We start from the raw sequence: 17,642 nt of genomic DNA, 5'->3' as shown, positions 1-17,642 counted from the left end.
ACCACTAAAAATCAAGGCAGAACTATCTTATTCACATGTGTAACTCCAGTGTTAATGCTGTGTAGGAATAGCTGGTTTTCGTGCCTCACTTCTGTGTTGTTAAACTTCCAAAGGAGTGATAATATTTTATTGTGATTTCCTATTTATTTGGTCATTTTACTCTCCAAGTAACCCCTCACTCCCAACTACTCTGGCTTCCCCTCCCACCTTGGATCAAGGGTAGAAAATATATTCTATTCAGTTTTGTACCTCAGAATCCAGCAGTGTCTGAAGAGTAAAAGCTCAATAAATGTTGAACTAAATAATTAATCATTTGACCTGTGCCTACCATGTGCCCAGCACTGTGTTAGTGTCGTAAGTTTAGGGACAGGTAGGAACTGAGGGAGAGAGAGGAAGGTAGCCCACCCAGCTAAAGCAGGTTTTCTCCATGATTCAGCAAATGTTTTCAGACTCAATCAGGAAATTTTGATATTTGCTTCTCCAGAGCTCATCAACCATGCTTTTAAAAATATATTAGAATAACTCCATGGAGAAGGGCTAGAAACAGACTCTGAAGAGGCAGGTAAGAGCGCTACTATGTGCCAGGGCATTCCTCTGGACCCAAGGAGTGTGAGAGGTATCAGGAACACCAAGAACATTAAGACATTGGCCCTGAATACAAGGAGCTCCCAAACAAGAAGGGGAGTAGGGAGGGGAGGATGAATTGGCATGTTAGCAAACTACATACAGTGCCATTTGTGCAAACATACTGTGCAAACAGAACTTACAGTGGTACCACAGGCAAGGGACTGGTTACTTCTCTCTGAGGGAGTGGAATGAAGAAAGGGTTCATACACAAGGGGTGCTTGATGGATTAGTAGAAGCTTGCCAGATTGTTAAATTGGGGTGAATCGATGGCTTAAAAGAGCAAAGGCAAAGAGACTTCAAACAGCGTGGTGCATTTCAGAAACTGTCAGTTCTTTGGAATTCATGTTATTGTTATTTGCCTGTTTGATTGTGTGACTTTCCCACTAATTCAGGAGATCCTGAAAGCAATAGTGAGGTCTCCATCACTGCTACAGCCCCAGTGGTGAGCACATATCTGGCACAGGCTGGATACTCAGTAAATGTTTGCTGAGTACAGCATGGGCTAGAACAAGATGAGAGCGGGAGGCGAGGCAGGATCACCGATCACTTCCTCTGTACTAGGTACCTTGCAAGGTGCTAGGGAAACTGAACCAGGCTAGTTCAGTTTGGAAACATAGCTGGCCCATAGAGGAAAACTAGTTCAGTCATCAGAAAGTCAGTAGTTGGACAGATGCTTTTCTGTTTGAAGATAAAACTCACCTAGGTTCTGGATAGGGAAAATTCTTCCAAGACTGAAAGTAAAGAGGAAAGTGGTTATTTTCATAAATCAACCCGAATCAGGCTCTGTTATTTGGTTACAGATCATTAGAGACTACACCAAAAGGTGAGGGGGATGAAGCCTCAGTAGAGAGCAAAGGCAGACACTGACCACAGAAAGTCCCAGGAACTGTTGCAGTGGGGCTGAAGATCAATCAGAAATGAAAACAAGCATTTCTGACGTTACAGGGCATGCCCAAAGGAATGTATGATGTGACTCAGAAAAATTGTTGTCTGTACGCCTTTCCAGAAATGCATCTGAAACATAAATAACTTCTAAATCCCATGATAAAATATGAATTTGTGGGATTTAAGCAATATTTTAGTGGGTAAATTGGCATTCACAAGTGCACAAGTAATGCTGGAATTTCTCCCTTACTCACTGATCACATGCCCTGTGATCACCGCTCAAATCTTGCAGGATCTATGTTTGGCTCCATTAAAATTATGCCCCAATGATCACAATGTAGCCCCTCATTTATTCAGTGGTTATAGATCTGGTCCCATTCATTATTTGGAATCTGTCTAAGAACGCTGAAAAGAATAGAATATATCTAAGCGTCTAAAATGCCATCACAAAATCCAGGTATCCTAGCTCATTATGCTCTCCTTTGAGGGCAGCCTTGCAGACCATTATTCAGAGACTATTGGTCCTTATTTTACACATAATTCCAACAAATTAGATGCAGCACTGGTAGAATGACAAGTCAGACAGGCCTTGTTTTTATATCTTTGTTACATGATTTACAGCTTACTAAACTTCTCTGAGCCTTAATGTTGTCATCTGTAATATGGGAGCAATGATATCAGCTCACAGGGTAACTATGAGGGTTAAGCGCTACTGTCTATGCACAAGTGCTATCACACTAGAGGGACTTGGTACATGTTTGACCAGATGAAAAACTCATTGCTAGACACAAAAATATTGACAGTAGAAAAAAAAAGGGAAAAGAATTCAGAAAACTGACTTGTGGTAGTTTGGTGTGAAGGGAACTAGTTCTGCAAAGGCTCAAGAGCATCTCAAAAGAAGAGCATAAACTATGTCGACTCAGTCCCTTATAGTCAAGAATACTCCAAGTCATTAAGAAAGGAAGAGATCAGATTCCACTCACTGAGCTTAAAAATACAGATATAAACACAAAACATGTATGAGAGTTAAAAGATTTAAAAATTAAACATAATTTTATGTTTTACTTAAAACATAAAATTGGGATAAAATGGGATAAAATTCATTTACTTGGCGAGTTCACTTGTGTAGAATAGTTTATTATTTGTTGGTGTTGCCAGGCACATGAAGCACTTTAATAGGCTATTTCTACTCCCATTGATAGAAATAATAATCATTCATATTTTTCTAGTGACGAAGAGTATCCACAAATGAATAATCCTTACCAGCAAGCACAAGAAAACTGAAACAGAGAGATGAAGGATCTAGACTAAATGTACCCAGTAAGAAAAGAGTAGAAACTTAACTGATCCTATTAAAACACTAGGTAAGGGCCTTCTATGAGCTTACACAGTGCTTACATACTGTGTTTGCCTTACTTCTCCCAGACATTCAGTGAAACAAGTATTGGTCCCTTTATTTACTGAGCATCTACTACTGCAGATACAGTAACCACAAGACATATGCTTCCTGTCCTCACGGAAAATATACCTTTTCTTTCCTTCTTCCCTTTCCTTCCTTCCCTCCCTTCCCTCCCTTCCCTCCCTTCCCTCCCTTCCCTTCCTTCCCTTCCTTCCCTTCCTTCCCTTCTCTCTTTCTCTCTCTCTCTCTCTCTCTCTTTCTCTCTTTCTCTCTTTCTCTCTCTCTCTTTCTCTCTTTCTCTCTTTCTTTCTTTCTTTCTTTCTTGATACAAGGTCTCTGCCCAGGTTAAAGTATAGTGGTACAGTATCGGCTCACTGCAACCTCCACCTCCTGGGCTCAAACGGTCCTCCTGCCTCCGTCTCCCAAGTAGCTGGGACTACAGGCATATACCACCACGCCTGGCTAATTTTTGTATTTTTTTTTTTTGTAGGGACAGTGTTTCACCATGTTGCCCAGGCTGGTCTTGAACTCCTGGGCTCAAGTGATCTGTCTGTCTTGGCCTCCCAAAGTGCTAGGCTTATAGGCATGAGCCACTATGCCTGGCTAAGAATTCACCATTTTATAGAGGACACATCTGAGTCTCAGAGAGGTGAAATGCTCTGTTTCAAGCACTTACTAATAAGCTGTTTACCTTCATTTATCTTATTTTCATTCTCACAAGGACCTCAGATGTGAGTGCTTTATTCCCATTTTGCAGGTGAGGAAATGGGCATTCAACATCACATAGCCAGGAGTTGGGATTGAGGCCAGCAGTGATTCTGCCTGGGCCCTACTCAGGTTGCTATGCTGCCTCCAGGTGGCACCTGGCACCAAGTCTAGCAGGAGCCCAGAAAGCATATCTGAAAGCCAGGATATACAAACCTGGATTGTGCCATAGAACTCAGAACTCTTCTCGCTGGAAGTCACAGTTATTAAAAGCTAGTTGTCACTGCCCACCACAGAAAAGGGCTATGGATGAATTGGGACCATGTCCTCCCATCCTATCCCACATTTTTGTCTCTGACAGTAACAGGGCTCAAAGTGCAGACTTCTTAGAAGCTGAAGTCTGGAAAAACCTCAGAAATAAGAGTAAAAGTGAAAACAAAGACATTCCTTCCCTCTAAAAGATACTACTTTAGAATCAACCTTGCATGCTTATTTTACTTTTAGTTATAATGTTGGTAAGGAGAAACAATACCTTTTGGAGTTCTTCAATTCCAACTTCATATGTTGCTAAAATAAACATAAAAAAATTATTTCAAGGCAGTTCATCCACCCATTTCTTATAGTATCCAGGATTAAAGTAGTTATGAAAGATTCCAGAGTTCGGTTTTCTCACCTTTAAGAACATCAGACTGTATAAAGCTCTATCTACAAAGTTTGGGAAATTAGGGGATCAGTGATCATGGTTTTAATTTCTGTGGGGATTTCCAGAATGGAATTTACAGTCGATGAAGCATGTGAAACCATTTCAGTTTCCTGTTTTGGCAAACAGATACATACTCCATGCTTAGAAGAAAGCACTAAAATTTAGTGGCAGCTCAGAAGGCAAACGTGAAAGGAAAGGGAAAGGAAAAAGCCTAAATCCCACTTCAACAAAATTAATTCTCTATCTTGCCCCAAAGTGCTCTGTTCCACAGCCTTTTTCATTTCCTTAAATACAGTTTGAAAACACATCAACTAAGGCTGACCCACCTTTTGATTTTTCCAATAGTTATGTGGATTTTATTTAATGACATGATGCCAATCTTAATTACAGTCATGCATCACTTAACAGTGGGGATCTGTTCTGAGAAATGCATCCTTAGGTGATTTCATCATCATGTGAATATCATAGAACATATTTACACAAACCTAGATGATATAGCCTGCTATCTTCCTAGGATATAGGGTATGGCCTATTGCTCCCAGGCAACAAACCTGCATAGCATGTTACTGTACTGAATACTGTAGGCAATTGTAACACAATTATAAATAGTTGTGTATCTAAACATAGAAAAGGTACAGTAAAAATACAGTATTATCATCTTATGGGACCACTGCTGGATACGCAATTCATTGTTAACTGAAACATTGTATAGCACAAGACTGTATTAATATATACAAGTAGTGATAAGAATTTCAGTTCAAACACAGTTCTGCCACTCCTACATAGGGTATTTCAAACAAATTACTTCATTTCTTTGAGCCTCAGCTTGCTCATCTATAAAAATGGACCAATTGGTACCTGCCTTACAGAGTTAATGGGGAGATTCAAGGAAATAATGTAAGAAATTTGGCCAGGTGAGGTGGCTCATGCCTGTAATCCCAGCACTTTGGGAGGCTGAGGCAGGTGGATTACAAGGTCAGGAGTTCAACACCAGCCTGGCCAAGATAGTGAAACACCATCTCTACTGAAAATACAAAAATTAGTCAGGCACAGTGGCAGGCCTATAATCCCAGCTACTCGGGAGGCTGAGGCAGGAGAATCGCTTTAACCCGGGAGGCAGAGGTTGCAGTGAACCGAGATCATGCCACTGTATTCCAGCCTGGGCAACAGAGTGAGACTCCATCACAAAAAAAAAAAAAAAAAAAAAAAGAAAAAGAAAAGAAATTTAATATACCTAGCAGAACACTGGATATTGTATAGAAAATGGCAAATTTTTTGATAAAATTGCTTGTTTGGTTTTTCTTTGCTTAAAAGTTATTTATAAAAGTTTTCTCCCTACTGTTAGTAAACATATGTGCATAAAAGTAGGACTTCTCCCTCTGCTTTTCTCTTTCTTGCTGCTAAAGTCTTGAAGCTTTAGAAAACTGACCAAACAACATGTTGCATTTCCAAGCTTTTATTATTCTAAACATATAATCTACTGATAAAATCAATGAAATGCTAGGTTTTCTTTAGGGACTATCAGCATACAATTGTTGACACAGACCTAAAATTCTACATGATTAATTAATAATATGTATTTCAACTTGAGTAATTGTACATATAATACTTTAAATTAGGTAATTTTATACTTAATACTTTAAAAATACCTGTTTGTGATACAGTTTGCCCAATATCCATTCCTGATATGAATTTGCTTTCCAATTTTAAGGATAATAATCTCCTCCTTTCTACTCCAATTTATTTACTTGTCTATGCTTTTCAAAAACAAATCATGAGCTCTTTGCTTCTCCTAACCACCTTGGGATGGATATTATTACTTCTTCTGTCTTAGAAATGATGAAACGAAAGCCTGGAGAAGCCTTATTTGCCATGGCTAGTAAACAAAGATAATACACATTCAATTAATAATGTGTTCAAAATGTCGTTACTGCTGTTTAACAAAGTGGAGGTTCTTTCATGGTAAGCTAAGCTATCCAAACTTAGGTAGGAATTCCAACATATATTCCAAGTTAGGAGTATAGAGGATAAAGGGCTACATCCCAAAGAGTCAGGAACGGACTAAGAATTATGACAAGAGCATGTGATCTACAGCATGGGAGTCCTCGCTTACTTTTGGCACAGAAATACGTAACCCTCTCTCCACTGACTAGTTTTGTTGTGGGGGCAGAGAAAGGACTAATATCTGAAGATGGTTCTCAGCAGCCCTCCAACTGCTAGGGTCATAACACATGGTCATGTCTTGGAGGCCTTTTGTTCCTTCTCCTCATCCTATCTGTATGACCTTGGAAAAGTCCCAATAGCAATGGTAACAGCAGACATTCTTGCCTTGTTACCGGTAGTAGGGGTAAAGCAATCAGTGTTTCACCATTAAGAATCATGATTAGCTATAGGCTTCCTGTAAATGTTCTTTATCAAGTTGAGGAAGACAATAGAGTCCCCATCTATTCCTATTTTTATGACAGCTTTTTAAAATCATAAATGGGTGTTGAATTTTGTTAAATTATTTTCTGCACAGATTGTCTGATTTTTCTTCTTTATCCTGCCAACATGGTGATTTTGTTGATTTTTGAATATTGAACCAGCTTTGCATCTCTGCACTCTTATATACCATTACCAAATGAAGAATAAACCACACTTGATCATGAAGAATAATTAATTTTCTATGTTGCTGAATTCTATTTGCTAATATTTTGTTGAGGATTTTCATGACCATACTAATTAAGGATATTGATCTGAAGTTTTCTTCTTTTGTACTGATTTTGTCTGGTTTTGAGATCATGGTAATACTAACTTTAAAAAAACAAAATGTGTTTTCTCCTCCATTTTTGGGAAAGATTGTATAAAACTGGTATTAATTTATCTTTAAATGCCTAATAGAATTTTTCAGTGAAATCACCTGACTTAGAGTTCATTTTGGGGGAGTTTTTAAACTATGCATTCAGTTTTCTTAAGAGTTACAGGGATATTCAAATTATTTTGGGTGGGTTGTGGTAATTTGTGCTTTTTGAGGAATTGTTCCTTTTTTTAAATCTAAGTTGTTAAGTTTATATGTGGAGAGTTGTTCATAATATTCCCTTATTATTGTTTTGATATCTACAGGGTCTATAATGATATCCCTGTTTCATTCTTAATATTATATCTTCTTTCTGTTTCTTTTTCAGCCTTGCTAGAAGTTTATCAATTTTTTCAACTTTGCTAGAAGTTTGTCAATTTTACTGATTGTTTTTTCAAAGAACACATTTTTGTTTCCATTGATTTTCTCTATTGTTTTTTGTTTTCATTTCATTTCATTTACTTCTAATCTTATCCTTATTGTTTCCTTTCTGCTACTTGCTTTCAAGAATTTTTCTCTGTCTTTAAGAAGTTTGATTATGATTCTTCGTGAGATTGCATTTGTTTTAGATTTGCTTGGTTTCTTGAATCTGTTGTCATATTATTATTATTATTATTATTATTATTTTAGATGGAGTTTTGCTCTTATTGCCCAGGATGGAGTGCAATGGCACGATCTCGGCTCACTGCCACCTCCACCTCCTGGGTTCAAGAGGTTCTCCTGCCTCAGCCTCCTGAGTAGCTGAAATTACAGATGTCCACTGCCACACCCAGCTAATTTTTTGTATTTTTAGTAGAGATGAGGTTTCACCATGTTGGCCAGGTTGGTCTTGAACTCCTGACCTTAGGTGATCCACTTGCCTCAGCCTTCCAGAGTGTTGGGATGACAGGTGTGAGCCACCGCTCCTGACCCATATTATATCTTTTGCCAAATTGGGGGAGTTTTCAGTCACTATTTCTCCAAGTACTTCTTCAGTCATGCACTCCTTCTCTTCTCTTTCCAGAAGTCTAATGACATGAATGTTAAATATTTTGTTATAGTCTCACAAGTTTTTTGAAGCTCTTTTCATTTTTTTTTCAGTCTATTTTCTCCTTGTTCAGATTCGGTAGTTACTATTGTTTATTTTTAAGTCATTGACTCTTTGTCCCTCCATTCTGCTGTTGAGCACATCCACTGACCTTTTTATTTTTCAGTTCTAACATTGTCATTTTTTTTACATTTCTATTTCTCTATAAAGACATTTTATTTCTTTGATAAGACTTTGCTTCATTTATTTCAAGCATGTCCATAACTATGCATTGGAAAATTTTATAAAAGCTGCTTTAAAGTCTTAGTCAGAAAATTCTAGTATTTCAGCCATCTCAATTTTGGCAGGCATTTTTTTTTTCAGATTCAGCTGCCATAACAAAATACCATAAATTGCATGGCTAATAAATAACAGAAATTTATTCCTCATAGTTCTGGAGTGGGAAGTTCCAAGATCAAAGTGACAACAGATTCAATTCTGGTGAAGGCCTGCTGCCTGGTTCATAGAGAGCCGTTTTCTTGCTGTGCCCTCATAAGGAGAAGAAAAAAGCAATTTCTTTTGGGATGCTTGTAAAGACACTAATCCCATTCGTGAGAGCTCCACCCTCATGACCTCATGTAATACTAACTACCTCCGAAAGAGCTCACCTCCTAAATACCATTGCATTAGGGGGTAGGTTTCCAACATTTTAGAGAGTAACAAGAAATCAGTTTATAATAATACCTAAGTGAGAAGAGAGCACCTCATCACTGCTGGGCAGGAGTAGGAAGGAGTTTGGCTCTCCAGCAGGCTTCTGCTGATAACATCTTAGCTGGAAAGAGTAGAGTGCCCTGTTATTGCTTCCCGTATGACCTTCGCCAACAGCAATAAGGAGAGGGTGGCCTTTTTACTGCTGGGTGGTTATGAAGATCCCTTCTACTAGCTCTCCCCTGACACCATCCTTTGAGGTAGAGAGAAGGACATCTTGTTACTTCTGGAAGGAGAGTGAAAGTCAAAGTTCCCCACATAATCTTTATGGACACTAAGTGGAATTTTATTACCACCTGGCAGGGGTGGAAATCCCAGCTCCCTACCTGGCCTTCTCTGACATCACTCCAGTGGAGGAGTTGGGTGCATCATTGCAGCCTGCTGAGGGTAGATGTCCAGGCCCCCCATTCAGCATTGCTGTTGGTGGTGGGCCCCATTTTTTTCTATGTTGTTTGGCTGGAGTAGACCAGCTATTGTCTAGAGGTTTTCTGTCTTTCTAAGTTGCCCTTTTCCTGGTCATTTGGCTAGAAAGAGAAGGCTTCAGCTGAAGCTGTTGTGCCCACTGGTGTTTCTGGGTTGCTAACTTTTTTACCTCCAAAACTGACACATACGAGGCAAGAAGAAAATCAGGGAACTCACCACCTTATCCTTCCTTGGGGCCTGATGTCCCTAACTGGTCTACCTCCTTCTCTCTACCTTTCAGAGTCATCTAGTCTTCTTATGTTTGTTTTACATACATAATGCCTGGGGCTTTTAGCTGTACTTTGCAGGAGCATTAGCAAAAAAGTACATCTGTTCCATCTTCCCAGAAACAGAGGTCCACTTCACTTGAAATGAGCTACTTGCAGGGGGGTGGGTTCTAGGGGTGTCACATGGTCCAGAGAGAGAAGGAGCAGGTTCTGATTGGAGCATCCCGTTGGCTCTGTGAATTCTTAGCCTTGTAGAAGGGCACATAGTTGGAATGTGGCCCAAATGGTGCCCACAGATTTTGTTTTCAAAGTGTGGTCTATAGGCCAGCAGCATTGGTATCACCAAGGAACTTGTTAGAAATACAGAATCTCAGATCCCACACTGGAGGAGCTGCTGAACCAGAATCTACATTTTAACAAGATCCCTGTGCGACTTGTATGAACGCTAGAATCTGAGAAGCCCTGCTCTAAAGAAGGGGCCCATATACTCTGAGTATGGGGCAGCACTGCCTTTTGGGAGTGCTGGGCGGGGTCAAGACTTGCTCTTCCTATGGCTAGTATTTTACAAGCCATTTAGGAGAACCTAGACTGCCCAGTCTAAAAGAGAGGCAGTTTTTCTAATAGTTCTCCAACCCCTTATTTCTTGAGGGAGAAGAGGGGAATTTCAATAGGTCCTGATCCTTACCACATGAACTTTCTAAGTATGTATTCCCAGGAAAATGACTTCCTTTCCCAGAACCTTGGGGTTCTGGTCCATACAATGAAGAAGTTGTACCGGATGATCTCTTTTTAGCCCTGCTTCCAGGGAAGCCAAACTTCCTTGAATAAGAAGTAGCATAAACTTGTGGAAAAGCATAGACTTTAGAGGTAGCCTGAGCCTGTTTCACATTATAACCCTATTCCACGGTATATTTATGACCTCGTGCAACTCAATCTTTCCGACGTTCAGTTTCCTGTATCAAACATTAGGGTTGATCAAACCACTCTATCAGCAGGGCTGTACACGGGGAGCCTAACATGGAACTACAGTATCCTATAGTACAAGCTCACTAAATACCAGTGTTTATTCCAGCACTAAAATGTATGCTTTTACAGAGAACTGGCTGATACTATAGGCAAACAAAGATGTTGCAACTTGTAGAAATGCTATGAATCTCTGCTCCCTCATCTTTTTACCTGAGAAGGTCTCTTAACTCACAAGAAAAGTCCCGAGCATTGTCAGCAATGCCAGAGGCAGGAAGACTTAGCTCTGAGCCAGTGGTCAGATCCATTAAATAAATCCCCTGATCCTATTCAGACTGAACACAGGGGCCTAACTCTTATGGTCTGTTATCTCGTTCTCCACACACCAAGTAACCAGGGAACTTCAAGAAAGACACCAGGAGAAAAGAGATGAAGTTTCTATAGGAAGAGAAGGAAGAAAAATGAATCGTCATATCTTGATTTTCCCTCCCTCATATCTACAAAAGGCAAAGCAACTGAGTCGATTGGTAAAGGGGAGAAAAGAAGAGGCTGGGAAGGCAGCAACAGCTATTGTGAGATAGCATTGATGCCCAGCTGGATTTATTTATATTTTTAAGAGACCAGACACAGAAAAAAAAAGAAAAAGAAATAAGATGGTAGTGCAGGATGGCTGTGCATTTTTAAACTTACAGTTAGCTAAAGGGAAAATATCATTTTTGACACATTTTCATTCCACACGGGGTTACACTATTAATTGGCTTAGCAGACTTACGATCAGCAATTTCTTCTGCAGTGCACAGGTTAATGGAGTTGCCAGAGTGTCTCAGATATGAAATTGTTGCCTCATAATTATGTGGTTCTTCAAATTCTGCATTGAAAAGCCTGGAGAAAAAAAGGTTACTTAAAATGTAACATTTTTAAAAACACATTTTGAAAGCTTTTTGTATTTTTTCCTCATTACAGAAATAATATAAGTATGTCTGGCCGATATAGTGACCTAAGCATATATGGGAGGCACACCACCCCTACTCCAAATGCATAAGAATTCTAGATGAAATATAGCAATGCAAAGACCTGTATAAAGATTATACGGTCCACATAGAAATCAATAAAGCAAAATCCCCAGGTGCCAGACATACAGAGGAAACTCACAATTAAAGATGCAAGTGAGAACTGCAGTCAAGGGACACAAAGGGAAATTGAGACCAGATAAAGAGAAATCTTAATGACTAGGCAGCTGGGGATTTAATGTCTGAGTCAGAAGGTAAGTCTGAACCATAAGCCTCATCTGAATGGGAAGCTGAAATGGAGCTATCAGCATCAAGTCCAGAGTTACAATATGCTGTTCTGTCTGTAAAACAAGTACTAAACATATCTGTCCAGTCTCCCAGAGAATGAGCTTGGAAGTTTGCTATCTGACTATGGCCACAGGAACTGAAAGAGTCACCAGTGAGAAATCAGAAACTTGAAAACCCAGCACCAAATACAGAGGTGGGGTTTAATAAACCATCTGTCCATTTCAGAGACACAAAGCCAAAACTGATGCTTGAAATTCAAATCCCTCTTGTAAAGGCAAATCTGAAATTATTCTGTAAAGATGCTTCCACAATCCATGGCACCTGTAGTTTCCAAAGAAAACAAATTCCCACTCAGAACCAGCTGATAGTGAAAACTGAAAATCATACAAGGAGATGAGTTGCAGTAAGATAGTCAGAAGGTATAACTAATGAGGGACCTAAATAATAGAATAACATGAACGTTAATTTAAAAGACATGTGTTTTTAGTAGTCAAAGAAATAAAGTGAAGAATAAAAACCATTAGGTAACAACAAGAGACTGAGGGAAATGAATGTCCTATAGATTTGGAGAAAGGAGTTATAGAGATCATAAAATATAGTTCTTAAGATAAAAAATTTAGTGTAGAAGCTGAAAAGTAGACTAGATGCCACAGCAGGAGGAATTGGTGAACTATTATTATTACTATTATTATTATACGTTTGTTGAGACAGGGTCTCACCCTGTCACCCAGGCTGGAGTGCAGTGGCGCAATCTCAGCTCACTCTGGCCTCAATCTCCCAGGCTCAAGCAATCTGCACCCTCAGCCTCCTGAGTAGCTGGGACTACAGGTATGTGCCACCACACCCAGATAATTTTTTTGTGTTTTTGTAGAAAGGAAGCCTCACCATATTGCCCAGGCTGGTTTCGAACTCCTGGGCTCAAGTGATCCACCTGCCTTGGCCTCCCAAAAGTACTAGGATTACAGTCATGAGCCACTGGCCTAGAATTGGTGAATTATTTAGATATGACGACATTATCCAGAATGTAGCATAGAGAGATAAAGAGACAGAAAATATTTAATAAGAAGAGATAGGGAGGATAGAATGAGAAAGTACAACATACATATATTAAGGATTATAAGAAGAAAGAAGAAAGAGAATGATGAAAAGGAGTCAATATTCAAATTATAATAGCTAAGACTATTATTTTCCATAATAATATGGAAAACAGTGGAAGAGGGCTATGAAAATTATTTTCAAGTCTTTGCATTATTTACGAGGATAGAGATGTTGATTAACATTAGACTTTGTAAATTATAGATGTCAAAATTTAATTGTAACTACTAAAAATAATAGAAATAGAATATTTAACTTCTAAACTGGTAGAAGGGAAATATGCAATGAGAAAGCTTAAATTTTTTAAAAAAAGAAGGAAAGAAAAAATGCAATTATAGAAATTGCATAGTAAATCTTAATTGGGAAAAGTCCAAATAGGTCAAGGATTGCAATAAATGCACGTGAACTAAGCTATCCCACTAAAATAAAGAGTATCTGAATTGATATATATCTGAGTACACGTATCTGAATTGATATATATCTGAGTACATGTATCTGAATTGATATATTGGCCGGGCATGGTGGCTCACGCCTGTAATCCCAACACTTTGGGAGGCCGAGGTGGGCGGATCATGAGATCAGGAGATGGAGACCATCCTGCCTAACACCATGAAACCCCGTCTCTACTAAAAAATACAAAGAAAAAATTAGCCGGACGTGGTGGTGGGTGCCTATAGTCCCAGCCACTCAAGAGGCTGAGGCAGGAGAATGGCGTCAACCCGGGAGGCAGAGCTTGCAGTGAGCCAAGCTTGCGCCACTGCACTCCAGCCTGGAGGACAGAGCGAGACTTTGTCTCAAAAAAAAAAAAAAAAGCAGACAAGTCAAAAATCAAAAAGACATATAAACCAAATAGTACCAAAGAAAACTGAAGCAGGTATATTAATATTAGACCAACTTTAGTGTGACTGATGAAGAAAATGAGAAAGGATTCACACGAGTGAATATACACCGACACAAATTAGAGATAAGAAAGGAAACAAAACTAGAGATAGTTTTAGGCTTTCAGAAATCTAAGACAGTGTTATGATCAGCTCTCTACCAGTAACTTTAAAAATTTAGAGAAAATTAGCAAATTTATAGGGAAGTAGAAAATTGCCATACCAACTGAGAAAGAAACACAAAAACTAATAGGCCAATAAATCATTAAAGAACTTTTATCAGTAGTACACTGATAAAAGGTACACTCTTCCCTGTACCTACCTCCACCCTAACTCACCTCTCTTCTTGTTCTCTACCAAATAGTTTTATAGACAAGTTTTAATGAACTGTTTTAGAGGATAGAAAAAGAGGAAAAGCTACACTACTCATTTTAAGAAGATAATACAATTTTGGTATGAAGACCACGAAATGATCAAAGAATAAGAGAAAATATAGCGCAATCTCACTTCAGAGATTTTAACCCAAATTCACTAAATACTGAAAAATGAATTAATCAGTATTAAAAATAACTCAAGAATAACTAAAATTTGTTCCAAGACTTCAAGGATGGCTTAATATCAGAAAATATATCATTGTAATTAATCACATTGTTTCAATAAAAGTGAAAAAAGTTATTTTAATATGCCAAAAAGCATTCCAGGGAGATAAATTTTCTTTACTAGGTTACCCTCCACAAATAACATACTTAATAGTAAAGTGTAACAAACAATATTTAGATTCTGTCAGGAACTTTGGCAATAAGAAAAAGACAAACCCGTAGAAAACTGGACGAAAGTATATGCCAGTCATCACAGAAGAGTTAAACTGAATAGCTTATAAACGTAAACTCCTAACCTCATAGTGAACAGGGAAATGGAAATCGAGATAATGAAAATTTGGTTCACATTCATCAGATTAGCTAGAATCCCAGTTTGAAAATAATACCTTATTTGGTAAGAATGTGGAGAAACAGGAACTCTTTAAACTGCTTTGAGTGTATGAATTGTCACAACCCATTTTGGAGAATAATTTTTCAATATCTAGTAACACTGAAGTTGATTATTTAGTCTTGTTTAGCAATTCTACTTCTAAGTAAATAGCTTTGAGAAACTTGCTTATGTTTACCTACAAATATAGGAGAATGATTACTGATGCATTATTTGAAATGGCAAAAATTTACAACAATCTGCATGTCCCTTAGTGACAAAATGCATAAACAAATTGGGATGTGTTCATATGATGAAATACAATACAGTAATTATGATGAACAAATGACGTATACATCAACATAGATAGAATATGAAAACACAGCTTTGTAAAAAAAGTTGCAGAAGGATAACATAAGGTGTCATTTATACGAAAATTTAAAAACTATATCCTTAACAGATATATGAGTTTATAGCTCAAACCTAAGAATATACTAAATGGATACACTCACAAATTCATGATTGGAGTTGCCTCTGCAAAGAGAGAAAGGGAAATGGAATTATGGAGTGAATTCATAATTCTTTCTCCTCTGTCCATATTTGGTATGAGGTAGTTCCATTTGCTATAGATGCAGTTGAAGGGGACTAGAGTTAGGGTTAGGGTTAGGGTTAAAGGTTAGGTTAGAGTTGAAGGGACTTCAGCTGCATCTAGAGCAAATGGAAAATAACAACTACATCACAGCAAAAGTGGATAGTATCAAAGAGAAAAAATTACACATAATCTCTGCACCTTAATACAAATGAAGTCTTAGCCTTTGATAGTCTTCCTGGTTTTTCATTTATATGTGTATTCACTTAGTTATCATAGACAGTGAAAAAGTTGAAGTTCTCTCTTTTTTTCCCTCATTTATTATAATCAAAAGCACATTCCACCCAACTGTCTTCTCTCCTTTGTTTGACTATTTTGCATATTTTCTAGTTTTCTTTTGTGCATATTATCTGTAATAACTCTAAAAATGTAATAGTTCATTTTGCTGAAAAAGAAAAATTATGAACTCCAATGCATAAGTGACTTCTCCTCTCATATTTTTCCCCTCCCTCTTCATAAAGTAATAACGAGAAACTTTCTTAAATTATCGGCTATGCCATATACCTCATGCTTCAATAGCCTAACAATCTCATTTGGTCTATGGTAAATTAATTTTATTAATAAGAAACAATTTGGGGAAAAATTGAAAGATGTCCAATCAATTTCTTAGACTACTTTGGTCAAAAATGCATAAATATCGCATTTCAGATAATTATAAAGAAAATTTTACCAAAGTTTCCAAAAAGGCATCTTTAGGATCAATTGTCTTTAGAGAGAATCAGTTCTGGGATTATTGTTAAGAGGAAAAAAGAAGGTTGCAGATGTATTTTAACCTCCTTTTTTTGCTACCTGAGAATGTCTTTTACCTTTATCCGTGGTCCGTTAAAACTAGATCTGAGATCCACCTTGACTTTATACAATGTGGATCAATATAAAGAACTTGGATTGGAGAGAAGAAATAACTCTACGATTCAAATCTATGCTTCAACTTATTTCCACATTTATGAAAAATGTGTCTACAGGACTATAGAAACTACTGGGAGGCAGCACAGAATATGAGACAGATCTGGAACGTGGGGTTAAACAGATCTGAATTGGAATCCTAGCTCTCCCCTACATTCTAGTTATAAAGTACTGGGTAAATCCCTTAAGCCTCCATTTCCTGCTTTATAAAACAGTTATAATAAAATCTACTTTAAAGGTGTACTGTAGATATTGAATGAAATATTTGCCCTCTGCACATAAGCATTCCACAAAAGTGTGCTAGTAATATTAGTGTACTAGAGGACAGAAATATTGTATTTTTAAAATGGTAAGTTTTGAGGTTTACATCTTGTAAAATTTTTTATTAGTGGCATAGCATCAGGTTTCTAACTTTTCTTACTTTCTTACAGAAAACCTCCAGTTACTTGTATACTACATTATAAAACATTAACATTTCTTAGTGATATCTTCAACATTATCTGTGTCAAGAAGCAAAAACAGCTCCTTAAATGCAATACAAGTGTTAAAGATGATTACAAAACCAGAAAATTTCTAATTTTGTTTGAACTCTTGGAAATCCTGTCTTCAAAATAAATGTTTAAACAAATGAGATCTCTCTAGCTAAAGCATGGACAAGTGACATCTCACAGTTGTTTCCACTTGCCATGTCTGCCTCTGGTCCACAGTCCTGAAAGGCCCCCGCAGAATCCCTCATTGTCCTTTGGAGAATAATTAGTTAACCTCTGTATTAGGCTGTATGCTCTAGAGAAGTGGCTCATGCACCTCATTCAAACATCTGTCCACTTGGTCAAACAGTAAGATTATTAATCACACTAATAGCTACTATTTCTTGAGGGTTTACCATGTGTTAGACACTGTACATAGATTCATTATATGCACGTCTCATTGTGTGGTCTTGAGCAGTCATTTGGGTTCTCAGAGCCTTCATTTCCTCATAGAGTCACTGTGAGGGTTTAGTGTGGGAATAACTGAATCACAATGTGGAAAATGCCTGACAGGCGAATTTCCTTTCTTGTCTTCTCCTGTGCCACACTGCATGATGATGACTCAAAAAGTTTCATTGCAAGAAAGTTCTAGAATATCTAAAGAAGAACTTACATTAAGTAGAAAGATTGAGACTTGAACAGCAAAACCTGTTAGCCATACTTCTATAATTATTTTGTTAGGTTGAAAACACAGTTTCTTCCACTTATTATTTAAATGGGACATGCATTTTGGAGACAGGATGAA

The 17,642-nt window shown here is 37.8% G+C and overlaps 1 protein-coding gene across 29 annotated transcripts in view; it reads right to left on the bottom strand.

The window, feature by feature from the left end:
• The window catches only part of FYB2 (FYN binding protein 2), a 98,779-nt gene that overhangs the window by 36,882 nt on the left and 44,255 nt on the right, over positions 1-17,642 (bottom strand). For 27 of the 29 annotated variants that reach the window (XR_010578248.2, XR_010578249.2, XR_012419708.1 and 24 more), the window contains 3 exons: positions 11,354-11,463; positions 4,149-4,183; positions 1,327-1,358 (listed from right to left, as the gene is read on the bottom strand). Coding sequence is in view for 20 of the 29 variants with exons in the window: in XM_065521852.2 (XP_065377924.1) it covers positions 1,327-1,358; positions 4,149-4,183; positions 11,354-11,463 (177 nt within the window). In the remaining 9 variants the exon portion in view is untranslated. The remainder of the gene's footprint in view (positions 1-1,326; positions 1,359-4,148; positions 4,184-11,353; positions 11,464-17,642) is intronic. The other 2 variants (XM_074005849.1, XM_074005853.1) reach the window with 1 other exon arrangement.

Source organism: Macaca fascicularis, chromosome 1 (genome assembly GCF_037993035.2).
Source record: "Macaca fascicularis isolate 582-1 chromosome 1, T2T-MFA8v1.1".
Lineage (NCBI taxonomy): Eukaryota > Metazoa > Chordata > Mammalia > Primates > Cercopithecidae > Macaca > Macaca fascicularis.
Note: the sequence above shows the minus strand (reverse complement) of the source record. Positions and strands in the feature narration are given on the sequence as shown.